This window comes from Trachinotus anak, unplaced genomic scaffold (assembly GCF_046630095.1).
Source record: "Trachinotus anak isolate AG129_WGS33_773 ecotype Australia unplaced genomic scaffold, CSIRO_AGI_Tana_v1 ptg000011l, whole genome shotgun sequence".
Taxonomy (NCBI): domain Eukaryota; kingdom Metazoa; phylum Chordata; class Actinopteri; order Carangiformes; family Carangidae; genus Trachinotus; species Trachinotus anak.
Genome location: NW_027273862.1, coordinates 15,640,830 through 15,666,160, shown reverse-complemented (window position 1 = coordinate 15,666,160; position 25,331 = coordinate 15,640,830). Strand labels below are relative to the sequence as shown.

The window sequence follows — 25,331 nt, the reverse complement described above, 5'->3', positions numbered from 1 at the left end:
TTCATAATTTTAGTAGCTTGTTACTTTCCTGCTTTGGATTAATGATACAACATATAATCAACAAATGAGTTATGATGAATTTTTAAAGACTGAAATAAAATAAGACTTTTATCAAGATAAAATATTTTGATGCTTACACTTTAGTACTTCAGTATAATTTTGAGTGCATGGCATTTAGATTCAATGAGTGAGACTTTTAGAGCATCTCTACTTTCTACTAAAGTAAAAGATCAGAGTACTTTTTCCAGCATGTAGTCTACATTATTGTACTTGAGGATGTGCTGGAGCCGAGGGCACAGACAGTGAGTGAACAGAGAGCTCATATGTATGAGATGTCTGCTGCTTTATTTCAGTCTGTTGTTAGGAAGCCCCAAAGCTGCGCATGCCCAGTTGTTTCACTCCCAGTAACTAATGAATAATTAAGCATTTTCCACGCCCTGTGATTGGACCTCCTGGCCCAGTTTCATATGTTATGTTTGAGAGGCGATTTTTGAGGGCACTGCACAGCTCCCTTTGTAAGTCACCAGGCAGTTCAGTGCTTGGACACCGCTCCGGCGCTGACGGTGTTCAGACTCACATCTGACCGCACGATGGACGGAGGACACCGCTGAGGAGCCGCATCCGTGCTGCCGGGACTTTATCGGGAATATCTTCTGCAAACGTGGATTTTGTCGTCTGGCTTTAGGTGAAACAACTCAGAGATTTTTGAAACAGTTTGAACTTCACTGAGGTTGGCCCCAAAGACTGGACTGCGGATAGAGAAGACTGCGACTGTTTTGTTGAAGTGAGAGGATGGTGAGTGATATTTACACTGGCTGAGGTATCATGACGCTATTTGTTTTGTACAGATAATATAGAACAAATATTTAACACAAAGCCATGTGTAATTAATATATAGTCAATAACGAGTTTCCTTAGCAGATTGCGTGTTGCCTTGTTTTGGAAAATGTGTTGGTGCTCTGTATTAATTTGAGATGTATTTTTTGGCACTGTTCTTCTCACATTTATCATGAATCACACAATAAGTAGCAGTCCTGACAGTCACAGACTTGTAATGGATGTAGTGAAGGTTATTAGAGAAGGCACTGACTGAGTGACACCCAGAGAGCTGTCATTTAAAAACATCAGTCAGGTGCCTTAGATGCAGCCCTGTCTTAAAAAACCGGTTAGTCTTGGAGGAAGAGGCAGCTAGGGAGTGTGTGTCAGGTGTTGTGTGTGCTGTGTATGTGTGAAGCCTGTTGTGCATTACATGGAAACAGGTTTTTCCTGGTTACTGAATGCCATTCCTGACACGCCTAAAGCTACAGTAAGTTATGAGGACATTGTGTGGCCTCATCCTCGTGTTTTGGCAACAATTCCTCAAGTCACTGTCCTATATGGCAGAATTCCCACTCTGGCTTTTGAACATAATGATACAGCTCGATGCACCTCTTCATCACATTCTTACAGCAGGGAGACATCACTTTTAACTTAAGGTGTTGTAATTTGCCTTAAGAACCCAAGACATATGTTTGTTTTAGGTTTAAGTTTACCGTCAGGATTATTGTGAACACTCAAAACTACAGGTTATCCTCTCTTGAATAATCCCACGTTTCTGTACAGTATGTTTCATGCACTAGGGCATCTTCAAACCTACTCACATGTACACACAATGTCTATTTAAAACAGGTAGAACTGAAACCTGTAAGCATTCTGCCATCTCAAATGTTGTATGGAACCTGTAGGTCGGGTAACGCATAGAAAAACCCCAAAGGCCAAAGGTCAGCATAACAGAGCTTGTGCACTTGAGGCACAACAAAATTGTCAAGAGCAAAAAAAAATAATATATTCATGCAGCATTCCTGTTTTAATTCTGCTTTTGTGAAGCTGTTATCACTTATGCCTACACACTCTGTTAAAGTTGGAATTTTTACTGCGGTATTTTTTGTCCATTTGCCTGTGAGTGAATGAGCAGGAGGTGTTTTCTCACAGTGAAGTAACTTAAATGGCAGCAGAAAATACTCTATAGCAATGACAGAGTTTTTAATATATTGGTGTTAAGGGATAAAAACAAAAGGAAGGACGTTTCAAGAACTGTTTCTCAGACAAAATAATGTATATTTTGTTAGAGGAGGTTAAGGATGGTACCAGCTCATGTAGAGAGTAGAAGAGAAAGAAAACAGTCTGATTGTCATCCTGACTGTCTGGAACAGCAGACACCAGCATCACTCACTGGTTCCTTCTCTGCCAGATGCTGAATAGCAAGTCGGCATGACAGCAGATGGTTTGCATTAGTTTCTCCTACAGGGAGGTGCGTACTGAGCAACCCCCCTCTCCCTTCATTTCAAAGCTGGCGCTCCATTTTCAAACCCATCACTGCTGTAGAGATTTGCTCAGGAATTCAAGCCCTCTCTCTGAAAACAGGACGAACACCCATTCTGAGGACCTGGGGAACTCGTTAGGCTTGTTGTGGTGGTTCAGAAACTCACACACTCCTCCTGATCAGTACCATACGTCTTTGTGACAAAGCTACAACTTTGTTTTCACTGCTTTACTGTCTGAGATGTCGGACCTCATGAGTGTTGACTTATTCTACTGTTGCACTTGTAAATCATTCTGGATAAGAGAAGCATATAAATGGCACATTGTAAATTCAAGTTGTCAGCTACCATCAAGTTTTTCTCTTTGTATCAGTCTGCATTTGAGTCAAATCTAGTGTTTCTTCTTTATGCAACTCTTACTTCTATTTTTAATGGAAAAGTAACATTTTCACAACTTTGCAAGCAAATCATTTTTTTACTATGGGAGTAATTTCTCTCTTATTTGTGTCTTGTTGTATAGTAGCTTTCATCTTTGCCAAATTAAACATTATAGGGAAATAAGACAGTAGTTTTGATTTTGTTTTATCCAGAATCAGTTAAACAAAAAATACTTTAGTTTTTCCCCACATGATGGCTAAGCATTATTTCCACAGAAACCAAAGGCTCGATGTGTGTAGTCGCTTAGAATAAAAGCATATTTTATATTCATATTCATATATCATCGCTGTGAAGTGGTGACATGTAGATCTCCAGTATTCTTGTAACTGTGAAACATGATATTGGAAGTGGTGAGGTGGGGATCACCCATCGGTTTTCTCTCCCTTCTCTCCCACCATGCAATGGAGCTGCACAGTTTGGCTCTTTGTGTGTGTGCTTCAACTTTGTTTTCAAAGTGACTACCAGCCAGGGAAGCTCCGTAGTGCCCTTTACCAACTTCTGCTGTAGTACCGGTTCTGTAGTTGACGAGGAGAGGACGCAGCTGATCACCAAAGGTCAACTGGACAGAGTGCTGCACAGAGTTGAAGTGAACTTAATCCTGTCTGGGCAATAATTACACAGCTGTAATATTTTATGGAGTTATCCCGGGGTGTAAATTTAATTGCACATCAGCTGAAGTGTGATGATTCTTAGTTTGTGTTTGCTCACTGTCCAGCAGATAAACACACCCATCATGCTAGCAGATGAGAGCTGATGAATTACTTAGTGTCAAGTTAAAAAGCTGTAGGGTGTTAAACTAAATTGTCTTGCTCAGCTGTTGCCTGATGCCTGAACAGACTATTTCTCACTTACTGCAAAAAAAGTAATGTAAAGGATAAATTATAGCTTTTGTAAATGTCATTTATGACAACATAACTGATCCATATAATGTCCTTTGGTGTTTGTTTAGTTTATTTTCCTTGTTCTTAGATAATAAACCAAGCACTGTCCTGGCATAGCTGCCTATTTGCATGTATGACTTCCCTCATCATGGACAGGGAACAAGGTCAGACTCTTGCAGCTGTGCTCCGCTTATCTGCTCTAATAGTTTCCCATTGTCACATGCCAACTAGTGTTTGGCCCCTGACTCAGTGGCAAGCCTCTCACTCTGTCCAATGGAAACCTAATTTGTCTTTATGTTGTCATTTCCATTAGATTTGGCTTGTAGATTGCTATTGTTTAACCTTACTTCCTCATAAAGACACTGTACTAGCACAGGGAGTTAAAATGTCTGTTATATCCTGAATAAAAAAATTTAGTTTTTATGGTTGAGTTTACAAGCAGCTGAATTATCGTGCTGAATGACAGTTTTTGTTAATCTTAAAGTAATTTTCTTTTGTAGCCATTTGCAGAATTGAACATAAGGCCCATGAGTCAAAATTAGATGCCACATTTGGTTTTTTATTATTTTAAATCTAGAGTCAGTTAAAAGGGGACCTGTATTTCTCTGAGGGCAGTGGTAAGTGGTAATAAATGTCTTACAACAATATCCTCAAAATGTTAAGTTGCACATGCATAATTTTGGCACAGACCATCTAGAAGGAAGTCACAGAAAGGAAGACAGTGATCAATGAGGAACAAGAGCTATGTTAAAGTTTTTTAAGAGTGTTGTCAGCTGTTGTATAGAAAGACATAAATGAACTGACTGGAAACAAAGTCAAAATTAGCGGGTTCGAATTAGTTGTTTTTTCTGGCTCATGTCCCGTGGCATGGCTGAGTCAGTGCATTTCTCACTGTGGAATCATGCAGTGACTGGAGCATCAAAATAGTATCCTCTTAAACTTGATGTTATTTTCATTCACAAACACTAACTAGGCCAGCTACATACACTGGTAGAGTAAAAAATAGCATTAATTGAGGGGACATTACAAACTAATTTCCAATCAGTTTAGATTCCTGCCTTTAGCTGAATGATAGACACCACATGATCTTTTTCCTTAGCTGTATTTATCAGTAGACTAGTGGCTACTCCTTGTCCTGTAGAATTCAGTAGCAAAGTTATCAATATGAGTCATCACTGGACTGTAATGCTATCATGTAATCACTTTACTTCTCCATGTGGATTTCTCTTTTTGTGAATAATAATATCACTAACAGGCCAAAACAAATGACTTGGATATGATCAGTGTTGGATTTGGCTGCTTCTGTTGGATTCCTGACATCATTGACAGAACTGGTTAGGCCTACTTAGAACAGTTCACAATAAAATTCATAAAACTAAATAAATTTCCAAAATGAAACAAAATCCCTTTTTGGTTCTTGGACCTTTTTGTTGTTGAACTTCATCCACATGTGTATTTCAGCTGGGTGATATGTACTATGTAACATGCCCTTAATTAACAGGACATTCACCAGCTTTATTTTTTGATGATCTGAGTGAAATTGGCTTCCTGTAGTGTTTGTAGTTTTTAAACTTTGACAAACTTCTTTTTTTTTAAGTCACCACCTATAATTTCACATTGACTCCTTTATCAAAGTAGCAGACATTTCTTGCCCTGCTTTTTTGGATACTCAGGATGAGAGCATCTGTATTTTTATTGAACAGCTTTAGTACTGCTCTTTAATTAGAGGAAATACAGTATGTACTATCAACCAGTGCAGACTGCTGCTCCGTTCACCACATGCTGGGAAGCAGCTCAGTGATTGTGTTCGCCCTGTTAGTGTATGAATTAAACAGCTGAGTCATTCTTTTAACTGCATTATTACAGCGTTCACTTTGGTGGAGTGCATAAAGTCAACTTCATTAAATTCCTATTCATCATATGCCTGCACCACACCCTTTCACCGGGTGAACCTGCAAAGTTTTTTTTGTTTTGTTTTTTGTTTCAGATACAGTAAGAAAGGTTAACAACTGTACTGTCATATCACAGCTCTGTTTAAACTATTTATAAAGCCTCCTATAGTTTTTGAACAAACTAAAAACTCTGGGGAACAAGTGTTTACTGAAACCACATAGTGTCAGGCAAATGCATTCTTGCTCTTATAGGTTAAACGAGAGGGCTGACCTTGTCTGACGTTCAGTGACCTTTCTCACAGTAACGTGAGGCACCTTTGACCTCCCAGTCTGTAACAGCACTGTACTCAAGATCCAAACAGTTGTGGCTCACAGCAAAAACATTCCCATGATTCACTGTGTTTTTCAGAGCTTTACCTCTGTTTTCTGATTGAGGTTTATCAGTTTTAATAGAGATATTAGATTTCCCAAAAAACAGATGCAGTGCATCTGTTCTGAATACAGCCACTGTGATTCAGCTGGAAGCTCTCTGGGAGACCTTCTGGAGACAACAACTTTTATAATTGCCACTGTTTAATAACGTGAGCTGCTAGTTTCTCGGTACTGATACAAGAGATTCTGTTTTTGTCAGTATAAAATAATGGAATGGCAATAATGGCATTATTATGTAGTCAGAAACAAACAGGGTCGAATGTGATATCATCATAGCCATGGTTGGTGAATTTTTAACAGCCCACTTTAAAAGATTTCTTCTCTAAATGCCCTGCCAGGTTTGGTCGCATTTTACCAAGTACTGCTTTGTTGTTAAACACAATTCACTCTGTCATGTTTCTCCTCCATCTTCAGTTTTAGATTAAGAGAGTGCAATCTGTGTCCTAACATCCTTTCAGCTGCTATTAGAAAAGATGCTGGTTTGGATTTCCACTGTGATGGCTTGTTTACATTCAACCACTACTGAGGCTGTGTTAAAAAGGAAACACAACACTTTGTGGCATGTTTCTTGTCTAGGATTTCAGCTGAGTTCCACCCTAAACCACATTATCTTTGATATCATATTTTATTAGCAACCTTACTGCTGTTGTCATCCATTTAAGAGGCGGATTCAGTTTGAGATGTTTAAAACAAGCAGCTCCCAAGTATCCACAATTTTCCTGTACTGAGATAATGAAAAGTGCTGTTACTGTGAAGCTGAAATGTCTAGTTGTCAGTGTGAGACATGTTAAAAGTCATACAGTATCTGTTTACACTTGATCATTATGTCCTCTTTCTCTGGGAGGTGAGGTGCTCAGCCCTGCCCTGCAGGCACAGTATTATAACATCATCACAACCACCCAGGTCTCATGTTACCAAATCCTAGCAGATCAATATTTTCATTCTTCCATTGTATGTGACCTCTGGAAGTTCAGATAACAGTGTCGGTTATCTAGGCATGGGCAAGGCATATTGGTTGAATTATTAATGTTGGTGTCCCATTTACATGCAAGTCACCGTTCAAGTTATCAAGTACAAAGATGCCAAGAGAACTCATGATCTCTGTTCACCACTATCTTCTTCTGTATGTGCAGGTTGATCACTTACAGGCAAAAGTTTTAAGTTTACATTTGCATAAATCTCAAATTTATCTTTGTATTGGTAGGGAAATATTATAACCAGTATATGACAATAGTTGTCAGGTCAGAGCTTTGATTGGCAAGACAATGTTTCTCCAAAATCCAGTGAGTTTTGGCTTGGATCACTGTACTGGCTACTTAGTTGCCTCACTGTGTGTATGTAAGTGACTCAGGCAAGCACCACTGGCATTGTGGCTGCGGTTGAGGGTCGAAAGGGGAATGTCACCCATTATAAGACTTCACGTATTGTTATTTCTGTTTCCCAGTCAATGTGTGTGAATTTTTATCACTCTTTCCTTTAGGTAGATGTCTAGTGCACGCTTGAACATGTGCTGTCTCTGAATGGCCTTGCCAATTGACAGTGCAGCCATGAGGTACTAAAAAATAAGTTAGCATAGCATAACAGGTATGAACCAAAATTCAAACTCACTTTGGATCTAAGAAATCACAGAAATATATTATAGCTCCACAAATTCAGAGCAGAGTTGATTGTCAGCTGAGCAGTGACATCACATATTTAAAGTTTCTAGCTGAGGTTAGAAGTGGAGCTGCTAAGAAGCATCAGTTGGACTTTCAGATGAAGATAGATAGAATTTCCCTTAAAGGATAAATTAGCATTGAAAGGCAGTTTCTGCCTTGGTCAAATGTGCTTGAATCAGCAGTTATTTCTGTTATTTCAGTACAGTGAAACATTGATATTTAGTGCTGGTTCACCACATATTTCTTTCTTTTCACTCTTATAATTCTGCAATTGTATGATTCATCTCCCTCTGGAGATTTCTGTGGAAAACAGAGCAATTTGTTGACATTTCCAGTGATATTGAAATGTCTAAAAAGAGAGCAGTTCATTTCTGATATCTAATATGTGAGGCTGCAGGCTGTACTCTCTATTTGTCCATAAAATCAGAGCAGACCTTGCAGATATTTCTCCTTGTTCTGTTGGCAGGTGAAGCGGCAGGTTGCCTCCTCTCTTCCCACTCTATGTGGTGTTGAGACAAATGTGACTGCATGTTGGCTGTGGTACAACAAAATGTGGACTGGCTTTTACAAACAAGCATTTGTTTGTCTTTAACTCAGCAGCACCAGGATTTGGATTTATAACCCGGAGAGGTATTAGACAAAATGAAAATCTACTCATATAGAACTATTTTTTGCAGGTACTGCATATCTTTATTCCTACCAGAGTTTCAACCTCATTAACAGCTTCAGTTTAAAGAGAGCTGTACAGCAACAGTTTTCTGCTCTGTGTAATCTAGTGTGGATTTACTCTTTAATCAAGTTCCTCAGTTTTCAGCATCGCTTTAGAGAAAGAGGCTTGTGTATGTGTGTGTGTGTGTGTGTGTGTGTGTGTGGCGTCACACAGGAGCAATGACCCACAGTGTGAGAGAGTCTAATCCAGTCTGAACTTCTGTGGGATAGGCAAGCACACTCACACACACACACACACACACACACACACACACACACACACACACACACACACACACATACTTGTACTTCCATCTTTGTGAGGACACTCACTGACATAATGCATTCCCTAGCCCCTTACCCTAACCTTAACCATCACAACTGAGTGCCTAACCCTGACCCTAAACTTAATCTAACCCTAATTCTAACCATAACTCTAAAACCAAGTCTTAACCCTCAAAATGTGATTTGAAGGTGTCTTAAAAAGTGAGGACCGGCCAAAATGTCCTCACTTTCCCAAAATGTCCTCACTCTGTTAGTAAAATACTTTTTTTGGTCCTTACTATGTAGCAAGTACAAGTACACACACACACACACAAACACTGCTTCCGCTTCTGAGGTTCTACTCTGTTTCTCATCATTTTTTATCTTCCCCCTCTACCTTGGAAAGGTCAACCATCAGAGTCAGCAGTTTTATCAACATCTGGCCTGATTATAGCGAGTGATCTTGGACGAAGTGCAAACGATAGCAACAGAGACCAGGTGGAAATGCTGTTTACTGAGTAATACCTCCCGAAGCTCTTTTTAGTTAAGATCAAACCAAATTTGTTTTGGATTCCAACAAGAGGGGAAAAAATCTGTCAAAATCAACCTACACAGTATTGCTGTGAGTGTGTTGAAGCTATTTGCTGACTTCTTTTGGCACAGTTTAGGAGTGAACAGTCTTAGGAGCAATTATAGCCCTTTTTGAAATTTATTGTCCACTAGTCACACCAGATGAGTGAATGGCGTCAACGGTTTTGTGTGTGTCAGCCCTGTCCGGGCGACTGACTGGCGACCTGTCCAGAGTGTTCCCTGCTTCTTGCCCAATGTCAGCTGGGATAGACTGCAGCCCACTGGTGACCCTCAAGGATAAGTGGGTATATGACTAATGGATAATGGATAGACGTACTGGACAAAAAGAATGACTCATGACACAAATATCCAATCTTTACTCTTTGATCAGTTATTTTGTATGTTTAAGACAGTTTACTGCAAATTATATACAGTCACTTCAAATTATAACCAGTTCTTTGCAGCATACCATTTTCTGAAGCACACCATATTCTTGCTTCATAGCAGTGAACTTGCATCTGTTTCAGCCTTTTTGTGAGATGGGTAATCTATCAAAGCAGACATTTTTTGTGCCTTTTTGGATAATAGATACCACATGGCTGTGTGATAACACAGTTGTGAGCACGGATTGTTTTGAAAAGTAGTTCTTGTTGGTGCTTTCAAGGAAGCTCAAAAGGAAGCAAGGAAGTTTTCGGATTGTTAGAAAAGTAAAGCTAGGGAGACAAATGATAAGTGAACTACGACATCAGGAAATGGATGATGTCTATTTGGTGTCAGACATTAAAAAGGTTATTCTGAGGTTGGAGGACAAAGTCTCCTAGAGATGTTTGACCCTATCAATGAGGTTGACATTTTCAAATGGTCGCTGCCACAGCTACAGTGCAGTAATATGTGACAATTCTTTAACTGTGTCAAACAGAATAAAGCTGATTCAGTGTTCATTATCATTGACTGTCTAACACAGCAAGATTTAAGTCTCTGTACTTGGATTTTCATACTGGACTGAAATGAGCTGCTGGCAATGGCTGCCTTGAAGGTAGGAAATCATTAAAAAAACCTTGTGTAAATGTCGCGTAAAGAATACATGATTGGCAGTTAATGGACTAAAACACACAAAATCACTGTTATGGTGCATGAACCCTGAGTGTAAAATCAACCTTTGTTCTACAATATTTATGTTGCACAAACTGGTAAGAACTGGAGGCCAAATCAGTGAAAATCACAGATACATTCACGTATTAAATTGACATCCTCAGAGAGCATTAATGACCTGTGTATCATTGTTGTCTAGTGTTAGACTGTGTAATAACAAGACCTGCTAATCACATTGGGAGCAATAGCAGATTTCCAGTCTGCTGTTTTTAATTTTGATGGCGAGGCAACACTTTTGTCTACATCTGGACCACAGATTCCCACAGAAAGCCCATTACAAAAATTACAAAAAGTACACATAAATGAAAGTATTTATAAAATCCCTCTTTAGGTTACCAAAACAAAACAAAAACATAAAATCAATTTCATGGGGTCAAGAGTCCCTTTGGAAACTCTTTGGAATTGTTCACCATGACTGGAATTATCCCTAATTTGTGCTTTAATTTGTGACACATGTTTACCAAATTAGATTACTTAGGTCTTTGTTCTTGAGTCTTTCAGCAGCAGCCTTTTCATCAGTCAATGGCAAGTGCTGATTATAATTTGGAAATGGCCTTCACATCTGAATCACTGCTGCAGGCCAGTGTCCTACATCCATGGCCATCTCTAGCATTATCTTCTGTGACCACCACTTGCCTTTTACCTTTTCTAGAGGACAAAGTAAAGATAAAGCTTGAGATTTAAAGGCATAAGTGTAAATTGAGGAACAGTAATATAATGTTATACATACACCAGTGCATACAAGAAATAGATGGTCTGTGTAAGGTCAGATTTTTTTTAGAATATTATTTTTTCCAACACAAGCACAAAAACATATGCTGTATGTGTATATTGTCATGTTGTCTCTATGATAAGACATTTTAAGACAGCAACGACTTTTAAAATTAGGTCAAGTGAGCTGTTACATGGCACCACCACTAATCTCATACATGAGGTGCTTATCAGACATGGTCTCTCTGCTACTGCAGTCTGTTCCAGGCCAAAGTCAAAGTCATATCCTCTGAAATGCTTGGTGGGGCACTTTCCTGTAGTCACAATGAGTACATGACCTATTAGTCTGCCTTGTAGCTTGAAGCTTGTTTTATCTTCAGAGGCTTCAACTAATTTGACAAACAGGAGACTAGGCCCGTTTCTGTACCGTAACTAAACCTGTTTGTGGGACAAATAGGGCCTCAGTTGTTAAGACATTTGACCAGTATTAGATTTTCTTTTCAAAGATTGTATGGAAGCGGTGCGATTTCTCCAGACTTTTGGTACACAGTGATTAACGACTTCAGTTGCTTCTTATTTTAGTAGAGAGGAATTCATTCACATGGCTTTTATCCAGATTTGCCTCAAAGGGCAGAGCAGAAACGTAGTCCTTACACATGGTGGACTGTGTGTCAAATCCTGGTGTGGAAAAGGAGAGCAACACAGAAGGGAGAAATGAGGGGAAAAGTGCCGCTTATGATGCTGAATCAAACCCAGTCATTTCCTGTACACCGAGCCAGAGCTGCTCGGCACTCTCCATATATGGTAATGGTATTTGCATGAAGGGAAAGCCTGGGCTTATAGATCAGGACTGGTGTTGAAATTCCTTTGTATTAACTTCTGGGAAAAGGTCTGGTCCTGTAGTTTGGTTTTTGGTGATCTGAATATCTTTGATTCCCAGAGGGAAAACTAATCAACACAAAACTCTCCTCTCTGATTTTTTTATACTTCCATTAATAACTGTCACTATGATACTTGTCAAACTATCATATATTTGGATCTTTTTATCACTGTGTTTTGTTGATGTCAGATGCTCAATTCGTTACTATGTCTGTGTGTTGCTAAGTTGTGTGGCTCCATGGCGATGCTGTTGTTATGGCCACCATAGTCACCAGTCGTGCCAGATTTCCCTTGTGTGTGCGTGCGTGTGTGTCTGTGTGTGTGTCTGTGTCTGCACTCTTACGCCTCCACCACAGACTGATAGTAACTTAGATTTCCTTTAATCTAAGCCAAAGAGATTTCTTATCATAACAGACAGCTTAATGAAAGAAATTACATGATGTCTGCATGTATGCAGGTATACATACACCAGTGCATGATGTCCCATGATGTCTGCATTCATTTTTTATGGTTGCATATAGAATAACATTTGTTGGAGGATTACTGGTATGAAATGGAAGAACTTTGGTCAGCAAAACACCTATCGGACTTCATCTCCCCGAGCACTTGTATGTAAATAAATTAATATTCTTGTTCTGTTTTTTCTGCCTGTAAATTTAATCGTTACAGTTATTTGCTGTAATATAAGCTGCTGCTGCCAAGTCAGTATATCCAATTCCAAAAGTTGTATGCATATACAACCTCAGCAACATCACAGTGTAACATTAGGTTTAGAAAAAGAAATATAGCAGATAGTGAGCAGCCACTAAAAAATCTTGTCAGCACTATTACAAGAACATTCAGAATTCAATAAAACACTTAGGAAAAGGTTAATGTCTTCACCATTTTCCACATTCATAAAAGTACATTTTGTTACAATGGTGAAAACCATCTGCTGTTAGTGCAAAATATTACTGTGTCGTTAGCTTTTCACACCAAGTGTCTGGGTTTAAACTGGCAGAGCAGCTTAAATTTAATGGCAGCATGGAGAAGCATTTTCATGAATAGTTGCCAATTCAAAATCTGCTGCAGAACAGAAATCTTTGTAGGGGAAGTGACCTGCTCACCCTATAGCCATACTACATACACTTGAGTGCAACAACCTTTAACCCCTGGTTGCTCTGGTGCAGCCCTGCAGCCAGCAGCAGAGGAGTGCGGTTGATTTGGGTACCTCCCAGACGTCTTTGTGTGTATGTGTGCAGCCCTCTTTCCCTGGGCAGCTACTCCCTTAGTCTGTAAGTAAGAATATTTTCTTACTCCTTGTGCCTCATTAAACAAGGCCTAAGTCAAAACAGATGAAACAATCCTCAGAATATTTGACATTTACCTCCTACGTCTCCAGCTTATTACCTCTCCCTTCTTGAATCTGCACACTGTCATTCCAGACATAGCAGAGAGAGGTTAAATATAGCATGTTCAATTGTTTTCACTTTGTGGTTGGGCCAGCACTCTCTTAACTGTAGACTTTTACAGAAAAAGGTTTTCATCTGTTTTCATCTGCCAATGTACTCCTTTTAATAAGCAGGTGGCAGCAAAAGGATACCTAGTAATTGCCTGAATAAAAAGAACATTTGGTATAAAGTACAGTAGAACAGGAAATGCCGGGGTCTGGTTCTGCTGGTTCTGGTCATCATTGAGGCCGAGTCAGCCCCTCAGGGGACAAAGTAAACCCAAATGAACACAAATCTATTCTGAAAGATCAGCTTCACCTTGCTGGTGAAAATTTTATTGTCTATCCTGAGTAGGTAATGCGCTTTTCTCGCATGACAGTGCCCTAAACCCACAGGCAAGGGCAGCTGTCGCTGACTCTTGGAAGTTGTTCAACATCCACATCCACAATATTCAGACCAAACATTTACGCGTAGTCTGAAACTTTCTTATTACACTTAAATTACACTTAGTGTTTGCCCTTAAGTAATGCACTTAATTTTCTCAATATTGTCATTCTGTGTCTTCATTTTATAATCCTACAATCTCTGTATAAACAAGACCCATTGAATTCTGAAAGAGGGATTTCTTCTCTGTGGCTCTTCTTGAAGTTTTGTTTTTCTTTATCTTTGTCAAGGGTTTTATAGATTGTAGAGCACCCCAAGACAAATTTGGGATTTTGTGTCAGAATAGCACAGTGATGCAGCAAGTGTTCAAGTATATTTGTTTGTTTTCTGCCTGTTTCTCTTTGTTTCTGCTTTCTTTACATCATGAATTTGCGTCTTTGATTCCCTAAAGCTCACTGACATCACCCTGTCATCGTTTCTAAGGAAGGAAGGAAGTCAGCATCTCCCTCTGCCGCACCTAAAATGCTGTAAAACATGTTAATGGGTGTGATCTGGAGAATTAATCAAGCTATAATTTGCTGCTTCCCTCCAGAGGGTAAATACCCACTGAATTAGGCCGAAAAGCTGTTAACATTCCTCGCGATCTCCCATGCTATGACCGAGTCTGTAAAGTGGTTTTAATTTTGCTGCTGTAAAGAATAAAGTCACCCCTGAGTATATTAAATGCTTGTTGGCCCTCCTCCTTGATTTAGTAATTTAAAGTTAATTACTAAAAGCACAATGACTTTCCACTGGTTTATTTTGTGCTGCAGTGTTGTTTTGTGGTCCTAGATATTTACCAGGGTTTTGTCTTTTTTTCCATGTTTGTCTTTATCGCTTTTGTAATGTACACACACAAATAAAACAAACACATAACATCAGAACATAGGAGATGCAGAATGCTAGTTGCATTATACAACTAGTACTATTTTCTCATTAAAACTTTTATAATTTATTTTATTTTTTTTACAATTTTATACAATAACAATATTATACAATAACTTACAAAAATCATACATTCTATGCATAATCAATTCTTCCAATTTTCTGCTGAACTCATCTTCTTTCACTCATAGAGAATAAGTCATTTTCACCATCACAAATATTTCCTGTATTATATCTAGCCACTGTCCACGTCTGGGTTGGCCTGTATCAAGGCCAGTTTCTGGTAATGACTTTCCTCCCAGCTGTGAGAAGAATTTTGACCAAGTAATTATCTCCCTTCAGCACCTCTTTAGTTGTATGTCCCAGGTATAAACTGGAACAATTCTTGGAAATTGTATATCCTAAGACCTCATTCAATCCTGAGTTCACTGAGTTCTCATTTTGTTTTTCATAGAACGGTATTTTAGTCTGAAATTCTATTAAATCACAATAAAGTGTAGAAATAATTATCAGTGTTTTTTGATTGACCATCACTTCTATCAGGGTTTTGTCTTTTACTGTTTTGGTTTCCTTATGAAAGGTGGAAGTAACAAAATGAAATGATAAAAATGTAGGTGATTAAAATGGTTTTGAATTGAAAAATTGAGCAGTAAAAATAGATGTGAATTGAAAAATGGAGTGATAAGTTTTCAAATGATTTGTTTAATTTAAAGCCAATTTGATTAAATGAGTCATAATATGATAATAGCCATGTTTTGTCAATTTCCCTGTCATTCACCATTTAATCACATTTTTTAAAATCATTTTAGACGACATTTTAGAAGTGGCCTCATGGATGGGATTAACAAAAAATAATTGAAAAAATGGAAGAGATAAGATGTATGTGAATAGAAATAGATAGTCAACTCTTTTGATAAACTCGATTGACATCTTATTTGAAACTGCTGCTATGATAATCAACTGCGCTGTGTTACTTTCGACTGTCTGCCAGTTGTCATTCACAACACCCAGCTGACATCTATTGTTTAGAGCAAGCAAGTTACTTCTGCCTAAAAAGCCAAAAACTCGATCAGTTAGTCAGTGGGTGCGGTTTTTGATTGATATTTTGTGATTGATGATAGGATTGAAAGCTTCAGAACACATACTAAATAACAGAAAATGATTGATGTTCATTTTAATATAAAACCTCCATTAAACTTGTTTTCTCATAAAGAGCCACCAAAAAGAAGACTGAAAAATACAGATAAATGCTACTTTCTTTAACAACATTATCACTGTTTGCTACATAATGGACAGTATCCTGCTGTAGAAGTATCACTGAGGAAGTATTTTGTTTTTCCTTTAACGGTATTGTTTAAAATGCCTCTTAGCTCCTTCCTCTTCCCACACTTCCTCACTAAGGAGGGAGGAAGTCAAGAGTTAACTCATGTGTTGACTAATGTTCTCGATGCTCTCTGTGGCTCTGAGTGGTTTTTCGTCCAGGAGAAAGAGACTCACTCCTCAGAGCACATCGTGACCCTTGTCCACAGTAGCCAGACAACACTGACTCATAGCACATGATGAATGACCTCAGTTCTCCAGAGACTCACTCAGCTACAACAAAAACTGGAATGTAGGGAGAAACCAAATTGTTCGGATGTGGATAAAAGCTGGCTCAGAGCATCTTTAACACTTGGACAAATAACACAGAGCACTTCTGGGAATCTGACCTTGCACTATTACAAAATAAACATGGCTCATCATGCTGCTGGGATCAGAAAATGTGAACACGTTGAGGTTTTTGCCGAGTGATAATAACCATTTTCTGCTTGGCTTTCACTTTGTCTGGTTATCTCAACAGTGTGATAAAACCACACCACCTCAGCCCCTGAGTTGGCTTTAAAGCCACAATTCGGTCATGTAGCTATGAACTTTGATGACAGGCATTCGATCTGTCCACACAATCCAATTGTGTCTTTCTCAGTGAACTAACAATTGTACATTGTGTGTGTTTTGTTGCAGGGGAGCCGGGGGCACTACCGGTACCACTGGCAGAGCCACAATGTCAAACACAGTGGCGTGGATGACATGGTGCTGCTCAGCAAGATCAATGAGGACGCCATTGTGGACAACCTCAAGAAGAGATACATGGATGACTACATCTTTGTATCCTTTGCTCACAATCGTAGTTCACACCCCAGTGAGGAATAGCTGAGTCCTGTCTCATCAGTGCTATTTCCAGAATAGCTGAATGGTCATTCACAGTGACATAGTAGCAGTGAGTAATAGGTCAGTATTGGAAGGTGACGCCCTCCCCCTGACACTCTGCCAATAGCAGGGGGCAAAGGGTCTCTCTGTTCATACCTCCATCCAGACCTCTGCCTCCTGCTCCTTCGCCAATGTCAGATTTTCTCTGGTTTTGTCTCACTTTGGTGCAAAATGTCAACAAAGCAGTGTGAGGAGTAGCAGATTGCATAATCGAGGAATCTTTTTGAATCAGAGCATTGCTGCAATCTTTTTTGAGCAGCCATCATTTTTTATTGTGGAAGTAATTTAAACTTGTGCTGAGAACTATCATTTTCATATAGCACATCACACAAATACTAGGTTTAGGTTTTTAAAGTATGGCTGTGGCTGCACACAGAAACACGTAAGCTTTTCGTGATGTGAAACGAGTTGATTATTGAATGAATAACCCCTTTGAAAAGCAAAGCTGAGCGTTCTCAAAGCAGCTCATTACATAAACTTCATCCACGCTCTGGCAGTGCTCAGGATTATGAAGTTTAGTAAATGCTGGCAGTTTTAGGTTTGACAGCTCTGAGTCAGGCCTTTGATTTGGGTCAATAAATAGCTGTAACTGCGAGGTCTCCCTGCCAAGGCTGTGGGTCGCTGTAGGCCACCCACAATAGCAGCTTTATTTGCCTTGAGCGGCATTTTGGCTTCAGGGCATAAAACCTCACAGTGTTACATGGCCGGTATATTCTCTGTTATTTGTAAGCACTGGATACTTATTTAGGCTCAGGCCTGATCACCAGATACTCTACTGCTGCACTGTTGCACACTCTGTTGACGTCATGGCAGCCTAAGATTAAGTCATTTCTTTCCTATACAGTTACATAATCAGTTACAGTTTTCTGATTCATATGCAATATTTGCACTTCCAGTAATGATCCTTAATTCATAACGTCATCAGACATACATCGGTCCCGTGCTCATCTCCATCAACCCCTTCAAGCAGATGCCGTACTTTGGGGAAAAGGAAATTGAGATGTATCAGGGTGCAGTAAGTAGAATTCCATCTTTTCTTAGAGGACATACTGTATGTATGATGCTATATGATTTATAAACACATTTTAGAATCACTGATGTGTTATTGAAGTGCCTGGGGGTTTAAGATGGTAACAGTCTGAAGGACAAAGGCTTTTAAATGAACTGGGTAAGATGCAGTGGGAACTTTCCAGCGGGCTGGCGCAGATACTGCTGTCAGAAACTTGACTCAACCATTGAGAAGGCCTGGCAGCACCTTCACAGAACAGCCTGTTCGAATCTGCCTTCTCTTGGCCAGCCTGCTGAGAGTGGGCTTGTCTGCTTAAGCCAGGAGCACACTTTAAGACTTTCAAAATCCTGACTGACTGTGAAAACACTCAGCATCACACATGCCAGATTTAACAGTTTGGCAGATTGTCATTGTACATAAGTGCACTGGGTTCAGATTTGCAGAGCATACCAGCTCAAAATACAAGGAAAAGTTCAGGTTTGTTCAGAATAATTTGGAACATTCATGAAGGAGCTGACTTTGTTACTGCTTTGAAGGGCAACAGATTTGACTGTGGTATCCTGTCTTATTGTGTGCAAATCAGTGCAGACTTCACACAGTCTTGTAAATAAGTCATCATGGTCAGTGGAGTTCGTATAGAAATTATTCTACATTTCTATTGTCAACAAATACAATAAAAAGACCAAAACCAACCATGTGTTAATCTCAAATCTTTCTCAATACTTTTTACCAATACTTTACCCAAACAGGATTAAACTGTGCATTTGTTCAAGACTGTTTTCAGAGGTAGATTAGTACACATTTGATGCACTAGTGACTATTTACATGATAATTGTTGACAATAAGAAAAATATAGAATATCACCAGACCTATCGTTGTTCCAGGCTTTAGTTTTAGATTAACAACCACCACACAGTTTTACAAAAGCTGTTTAACCACTGACTTAAATGAAATTCTTTTTGTCGACTCTCAGGCTCAGTATGAGAATCCTCCTCACATCTACGCTCTGGCAGATAACATGTACAGAAACATGATGATTGATCGTGAGAATCAATGTGTCATCATCAGGTAAGACTCTTTCCGCCTTCTTTACATATCGTGAACTAATGACTTGTGACAGCCAAAATATGGAGTGGCGTGCAGAAGAGACATCATTTATTGAAGTTCTCTAATTAATATGATAGCTCTTATGATAAGTTTGTCACTTGCCCTTTTGTGTCAGTGAGTCAAATCTCTAAATGCGCGGGGTGCAGGGAGAATGAGACAAAGACAGGAGATAGTAATCTGTGCAATGTGATCTGTGAGATTTTATAATAAAGCTGAACTGCTGCTGAGACTGTGCAGGTCATGATAATAGTCGGGAGGGGAACAGAAAAACAGACCTAACAGGTTCCACCACATCGTTTGGCACAGCTGACCGACTGAGAGTGATGTGTTTCTTTGGTGTTTTTCCATCATATCATTTTCAGCTTTGGTTAAATGCAAAGAAAGAAAAAAATGTCCTAATGCCCATAAAAACAATGCAGAGCTCCCAGCTGGATCTGGCCTCTGTTAACTCAGGATGTGAGTTGGAAACAAAGCAGCTGTTATAGTGGCTATTTTTGAAGAACTTCCGGGTTTAAAAAAACAGGAAGAACACCTGCATGATCTGTGGTTCAGAATCACTCTCTCTCTATATATTTGATGATTTTTAAGTACTTTTACAGCCTGTTTGAGTTTGTTGGCGAATGTTTTTGAGCTACATAGCTGCATAGAGAAAAGTGTGGTGTCATGATTGGGGCTTTATGCTACGGTCCAGTCACCTGAGCAGCATGGTTACTATAGTGCTTACCTCGTGACGAATGACCCCTGCTTCAGCACTTTTGCCATTTGTTTAGACAGCCAGCAACTGCCAGTTCAGTTTCCCACATAAAGGCACTGAGGTGGACTTTGTGATTGACTAAATCAGCAAACAAAAGCATGGAAGTGGTTTTATGATGAACCAGGTCTCAGCAAACAAAGGCAGCTGTGAACTGCTGGCCAGGCAGTGTGGTCAGTATTGGCCTGTGTTAGCGCTTTTTCACATTTATTAAGAAAATGTGTAAATTAACCATAAGGGGGATTTTGGATGAAGTGCGCGAGCAGTTTTGACTACACTTGCTGGGAAATTGTGACTTTCCCAGTTTCTGTGCAATCTCAACAGGTTTTTCTGTAAGAAGTTGATTGCATTGAGAAGTTTATCTTATTCCATCTGGTGACTACAGCATGTGACTGATGTGACTGTCACTAGAAATCCCCATCAGATATTTAAAGGACAAATAGGGGCTAGTACGTGTAGTTGGTGTTATCAGTTCATCAGGTCCATGACATCCTTCAGAGTTTCAACCAAATCTTTTGTCATTTGAGAATGAACCCACTCACATCTGTTTCCAGCACAAATAAGACCAGGGTCCTGTCAGAAAAAAACATTTTTGTGTTCCTCGAAGGAGGCTTAAATTTCAGTCTTTCTGTCAGCATGTGTCACCCAAACAACAGCTCCTTAATCCTATAAAAAGCAGGTTTATTCAGTGTTGGCTGGACTCCTATTTTTTCTCTGTGTTTTTTTTTAATGATCACCCATGAGCTCATTTCCAGACATGGCTGTGCCAGAGTTGGTTATGTTATAATAACACCAGTTTTAAAAAGGACAATGTGTATTGAGAGATTGTCAAGGTCCTTTTGAATACAGGTTTAGTCACAGCGTTTTACTTACAGTGCCCAATTCTATATATACCGGTAAGTGTATGTGCGTTTTTTAGTTTAATTGTACCTATAATTTCCTGCCTGAATTGATCTGCTCTATCATCCATCATATCCATGGCAAATGGATGATTGACTGCGCTGCTCTTAAATGGCTCACTCAGCAGTTCAGATACTGTGTCAATCAGATGTCTGACTCCTGTTGACTTGACCAAACAGTAGATGAGAAACTGAGGCCAGTCAACACTGAACTCAAGCATGTGTGTAAAACGATAATAAAAGGAGGTGAGGGCAGCATGAATTAACACTTCTGCTACCAAGCCTGTGTCATCATACGATGTCATATAAATCCTATTCTACAGTGCACATAGATTTCCAATTCCCCAACACAATCCTCTTCTTTTGGACCAGTAGATTGAGCCTTAAAACAGATGGACAAAGGTTCCTGTAGCTTGAAGAAGTTAATGTTTTTAAGGTGTGGGGCAAAAAGCACTCTCACATTATCACAGAAGAGATCTTAAGAGTCTACTTTAACATACTGTACATACAAAATCAACTAGTTCTGTGAAAATGTAGTGCACCTTATTAGTTATAAAACCACTGAAACTAAAGCTAAGTGTTGACTGTGCATCCTCCTCATGGCTAGTGTGTGTGATCCTGACGAAAGTTAATGTTTAAAATTCCCTGCCTCTGCATGGCATTTTTTAACTCATGTCCTTGTTTGGTTAATAAATCTCTGCGGAAGTTAACAATGCCTTTCAGCACTTGAGCTCCTTAACAATGAGACTCGACCTTCTGGGGACACAGAATGGGACTCAAACTCCCAGCAACTTGTGCTGAAAATAGCTCTTCAGAGAATAACTTTCAGGAGCAGAAACAATGCTCTCACATGGTTTTCTGGCATTAAAACTTGATATGCTGAAACTCATCATATATTCGTTCCCCTGACTCTTGTTACTTGGTTGTTCTGCAGCGAGGTAGCCCAGACAATGCTGAGGATTTGGAAGAAATGAGGAGGTATATAGGGGGAGGATTACAACCATATAGAGACTGCTGTGTAATAGAGTGTCTCCCATGACTTCCTCTGGCAGCCTCTAACAGTCTGCAGCTGTGTTTCTCACAGAGGCATTACCAACCTGACCCTACTTTAAGGCACAGAAAGAAAAACAGACTCCACTGTCATCCACTGCCAAACCGCATATGTCAAAATAAGTATGACCCTGGCAAAGAGAAAGGCAAGGAGGAAAATAGACAAGTGTAGGGTGAGGGAAGGGAGATATGGGAAAAAAATCTGTAAATGTGACAAAACAGAATAAATGTCCTTATTACTGCAGCATTCATCTGCCCAGATGTGCTGTAGCCAATCACTCATCTAGCCTCTTGAGTTGAAATTTGCTTCTAGTTGCTTTTTGTTCCATACAGTACATGGAGTGTGTATGTATAAAGTCAGGAGAAGGGACCTTACCTGATTATTCAGCAGATTCAGTGTGACTGATGGTTTCTTTGCGTAGTTGAAAACAGACATACACACTGACACATACATAAACCTTCAGATTAGTAAATTGCACTTATCTTTCCTGTTTAAAAGTGTAAACGTTTCTTACGAATAAGATCAACAGTTGTGACTTGATTCAAAGCAGGATTTTCACCATCCAAATACGTACATATAATATTTTGATAAGTTGTACCTGGAAATCGAAAGTAAACTCATCATCATGACAATGTTTACCTTATTCAGCTGCTTTAAGCATCCTGTTTGGTGCTGTGTGTTCAGAAAAAATGTGTAAACAAACCACTTACTGCTTCAAAAAAACATAATCAGAGGATATTGGTTCCCTTGAGTTTTTGAACATGAATGTTAAGATATACACTGGACTCTTTTTTATGAAATGGTTAAGGTATTATTTAATCCACAGATCTTATCGGGCCAAGGCCTTTCTTTGCATTTTATTTGTAAGACATCAGACCACACACAGGTGGCAGTGATACATAGACATAAGACTGATTTTTTAAGAAAAAAAGGCACAGTAGCAGCCATAGGCTATAATACCTAAGAATCACTCAGGTGTACAGGCCTTCCTTAACTTGACGTCTGAGCATATACTCATGTGTTGCATTTGTTCTGCTTTTCAGTGGAGAGAGCGGAGCAGGGAAGACTGTGGCAGCCAAATATATCATGGGCTACATCTCTAGAGTGTCAGGGGGCGGACCCAGAGTACAGGTGAGACAAGCAGCTTTTTTTTTTTCTCTCAGGACGGCATGTAAAGGATCCATGAAACATTTGAGATGCTGACATGCACAGATTGAATATAACATTATACTGTTATGCTCAAATTTTTTGTTCTGAGCTGATAGTAAATAGCAGGAAGGAAGTAAAACTGAAATGAAATTAAGTATGTAAAACTTGATATTTGCTGAAGCTCAGATTCACTGTATAAGAAGAGAAAAAACATTTGCAAAATTAATTTATGTAGGGACAAATTTGGTCAGCGACTTTCTTCTAGCATCCATACTAGAAGCCTGTGGATGGTTTTGTAATATTATTTATATTACAATACTTTAAATGTAGTTAAAATGTATTTGATTAGTCAAGTATCAATAACAAAATAATTTGTTATATATTTTGTCAGTCCTGCTTGAAGAATCATTAACAAATTGAGCATGATTTGTAATATCACAGCACACCTCTAAAAGCCTGGTGCTACTTAATTCCTGCACTTATTCCTCTCCTCACATCCAATCCTTGTCTCATTACCCTCATCCTTATACCCTGTTATCAGCCCATCAGCAGCCTCTTGTTTACCCCCCCCTTCAGCCACCTGGCAGCCCCCCAAATCAGCAGATGTCCAGTTCCTAAGCACGATAAAGATCTAAAGTTTGATGAGGAAATGCCTGCGCCATGATGGCAGTGGGATTTTTTTTTTTTTTTACATTTAATCCACACAGAGCCGCTTCCACCAAGGCAACATCAGAAATCATCTTCAAATTGAAATTAAAATGAACAGTAGAGCTGGTAGCCTGACTGGTTAGACTAAAATATGTTATTCTTCTGCGGCATTATTGCTGTTTTGGCTGTTCAGAATTGTAATTTACAGTAAAAATGCACACTTCTAAAGCAATTTATAAAAATAACTTTGGCTGTCACAGTGGAAAATGCTCACCTCTCTTCTACCCTGTCCGGTTCTGTTGAGCACCAACTTTCATTCACATGGTTCACACACTGTGCAGTATCTCAGTACAGCACATGCATTCTTATGCCATGTATTGACAGTGTGTGTTCACACTTGTGTGAGAACATTTTTGAATAGATAATAACTTCCTGCCAGTAATACCTGTTTATCTGTTTGATCATTATCATCCTAACAAAGACTAATCATATTGATTCATCTTCATACGTAATTATTAAAAAAAAATCAAAGTACAATTTTTTCGATTACTGTATGTATTTCAACAACTTGCTGAAAATGTGCTATTACTTTCAGTTTGTGTTTTGAAGTCAAAATCTAAGAGACATCAGTATAAGATGAACCTCAGCATGGTTTGTCTTAGAGGTGTACAATATGATAGAAATATGAACTATATTGATATCTATAAATAGCTGTAAGTGTGACGGGCAGTGCTTGTTTTTCCTTTAATACAGTACTAAGTATAGTAACGCAAAAAATTCCAAGAAATATTTCCACTCAACTTCTGTGTACAGGAATGGGAGTGGAACTAGCTCTGTCTGCCGCACATATTTAAAACTCATGTGTTTGTGACATGCAGATGGCTCACAGGAAAGATAATGTCCTCCAGACTTTGTGTGTCTGTCTGTGCATGTGTATTTGTCTGTGTGTGTGTGTGTGTGTGTGTGTGTGTGTGTGTGTGTGTGTGTGTGTGTCCATGTACACACACATGCTCATATTTGAGTGGAAAGTTTCAGAGATTCACACACCAGCCTGTCAGCGAGGGTGTGAAGTGTGTGGTGTCTGTACCTGCTTCACAGCCCGTCTGTGACGTAGCTAGCAGCTCATTGCTTCTGTCTCCTCGCAGCACGTCAAAGACATCATCCTGCAGTCCAACCCGCTGCTAGAGGCCTTCGGCAACGCCAAGACAGTGAGGAACAACAACTCCAGCAGATTTGTAAGGCTTTCATTTCACTTTTTGTGAATCAGCATGCCTAACATCACAGCTCAATTTATGGTTCTTGTTAATGGAAGAAAACATATGAAATTAAATCTCTTCCTCCAAGGCCCCTTTTTTTCAGCCTTGTTTTTTTTTGTTGTTGTTTTTTTTTTTCAGTTTTTCAATTCAATTTTATTTGTATAGCGCCAAATCATAATATACATTATCTCGAGGCACTTTACAGGGTAAGGTCAAGACCTTACTTTGTTATAGAGAAAAACCCAACAGTTTCCACAAAGAGCAGCACTTGGCGACAGGGGGGAGGAAAACTCCCTTTTAACAGGAAGAAACCTCCAACAGAACCTGTTTTTTGTGTGCCAAATCGGGTTTGCAATGTAAGTGAGGATGACTCTGGGTAATCACAAAAAAAAAAAAAAAATTGAATAACGCCCCTCTCAATGCAAATCCTGTGATAGATACAAGCAGTAGTTTCTATTTACCCCACAATAATTTGAGGACTCATCTTTTTTGTGGTGTACCTTTGGATCCAAGCTGAGTCTTTGAAAAAACAAAAATTTACAGTATTAGCTTTTCTTCTGATTTCTGTTTCGTTGCATGAGGCAGCAAACC

General features: G+C 39.2%; 1 protein-coding gene across 2 annotated transcripts in view; it reads left to right on the top strand.

Moving 5' to 3' along the window:
• The first annotated feature begins 517 nt into the window (after positions 1-517).
• Positions 518-25,331, top strand: part of myo1ea (myosin IEa) — a 48,602-nt gene continuing 23,788 nt past the window's right edge. For both annotated transcript variants that reach the window (XM_071488472.1, XM_071488471.1), the window contains exons 1-6: positions 518-795; positions 16,625-16,768; positions 17,796-17,885; positions 18,853-18,947; positions 22,731-22,818; positions 24,630-24,719. In XM_071488472.1, coding sequence (XP_071344573.1) covers positions 793-795; positions 16,625-16,768; positions 17,796-17,885; positions 18,853-18,947; positions 22,731-22,818; positions 24,630-24,719 — 510 coding nt within the window. In that variant the 5' untranslated portion in view covers positions 518-792. The remainder of the gene's footprint in view (positions 796-16,624; positions 16,769-17,795; positions 17,886-18,852; positions 18,948-22,730; positions 22,819-24,629; positions 24,720-25,331) is intronic.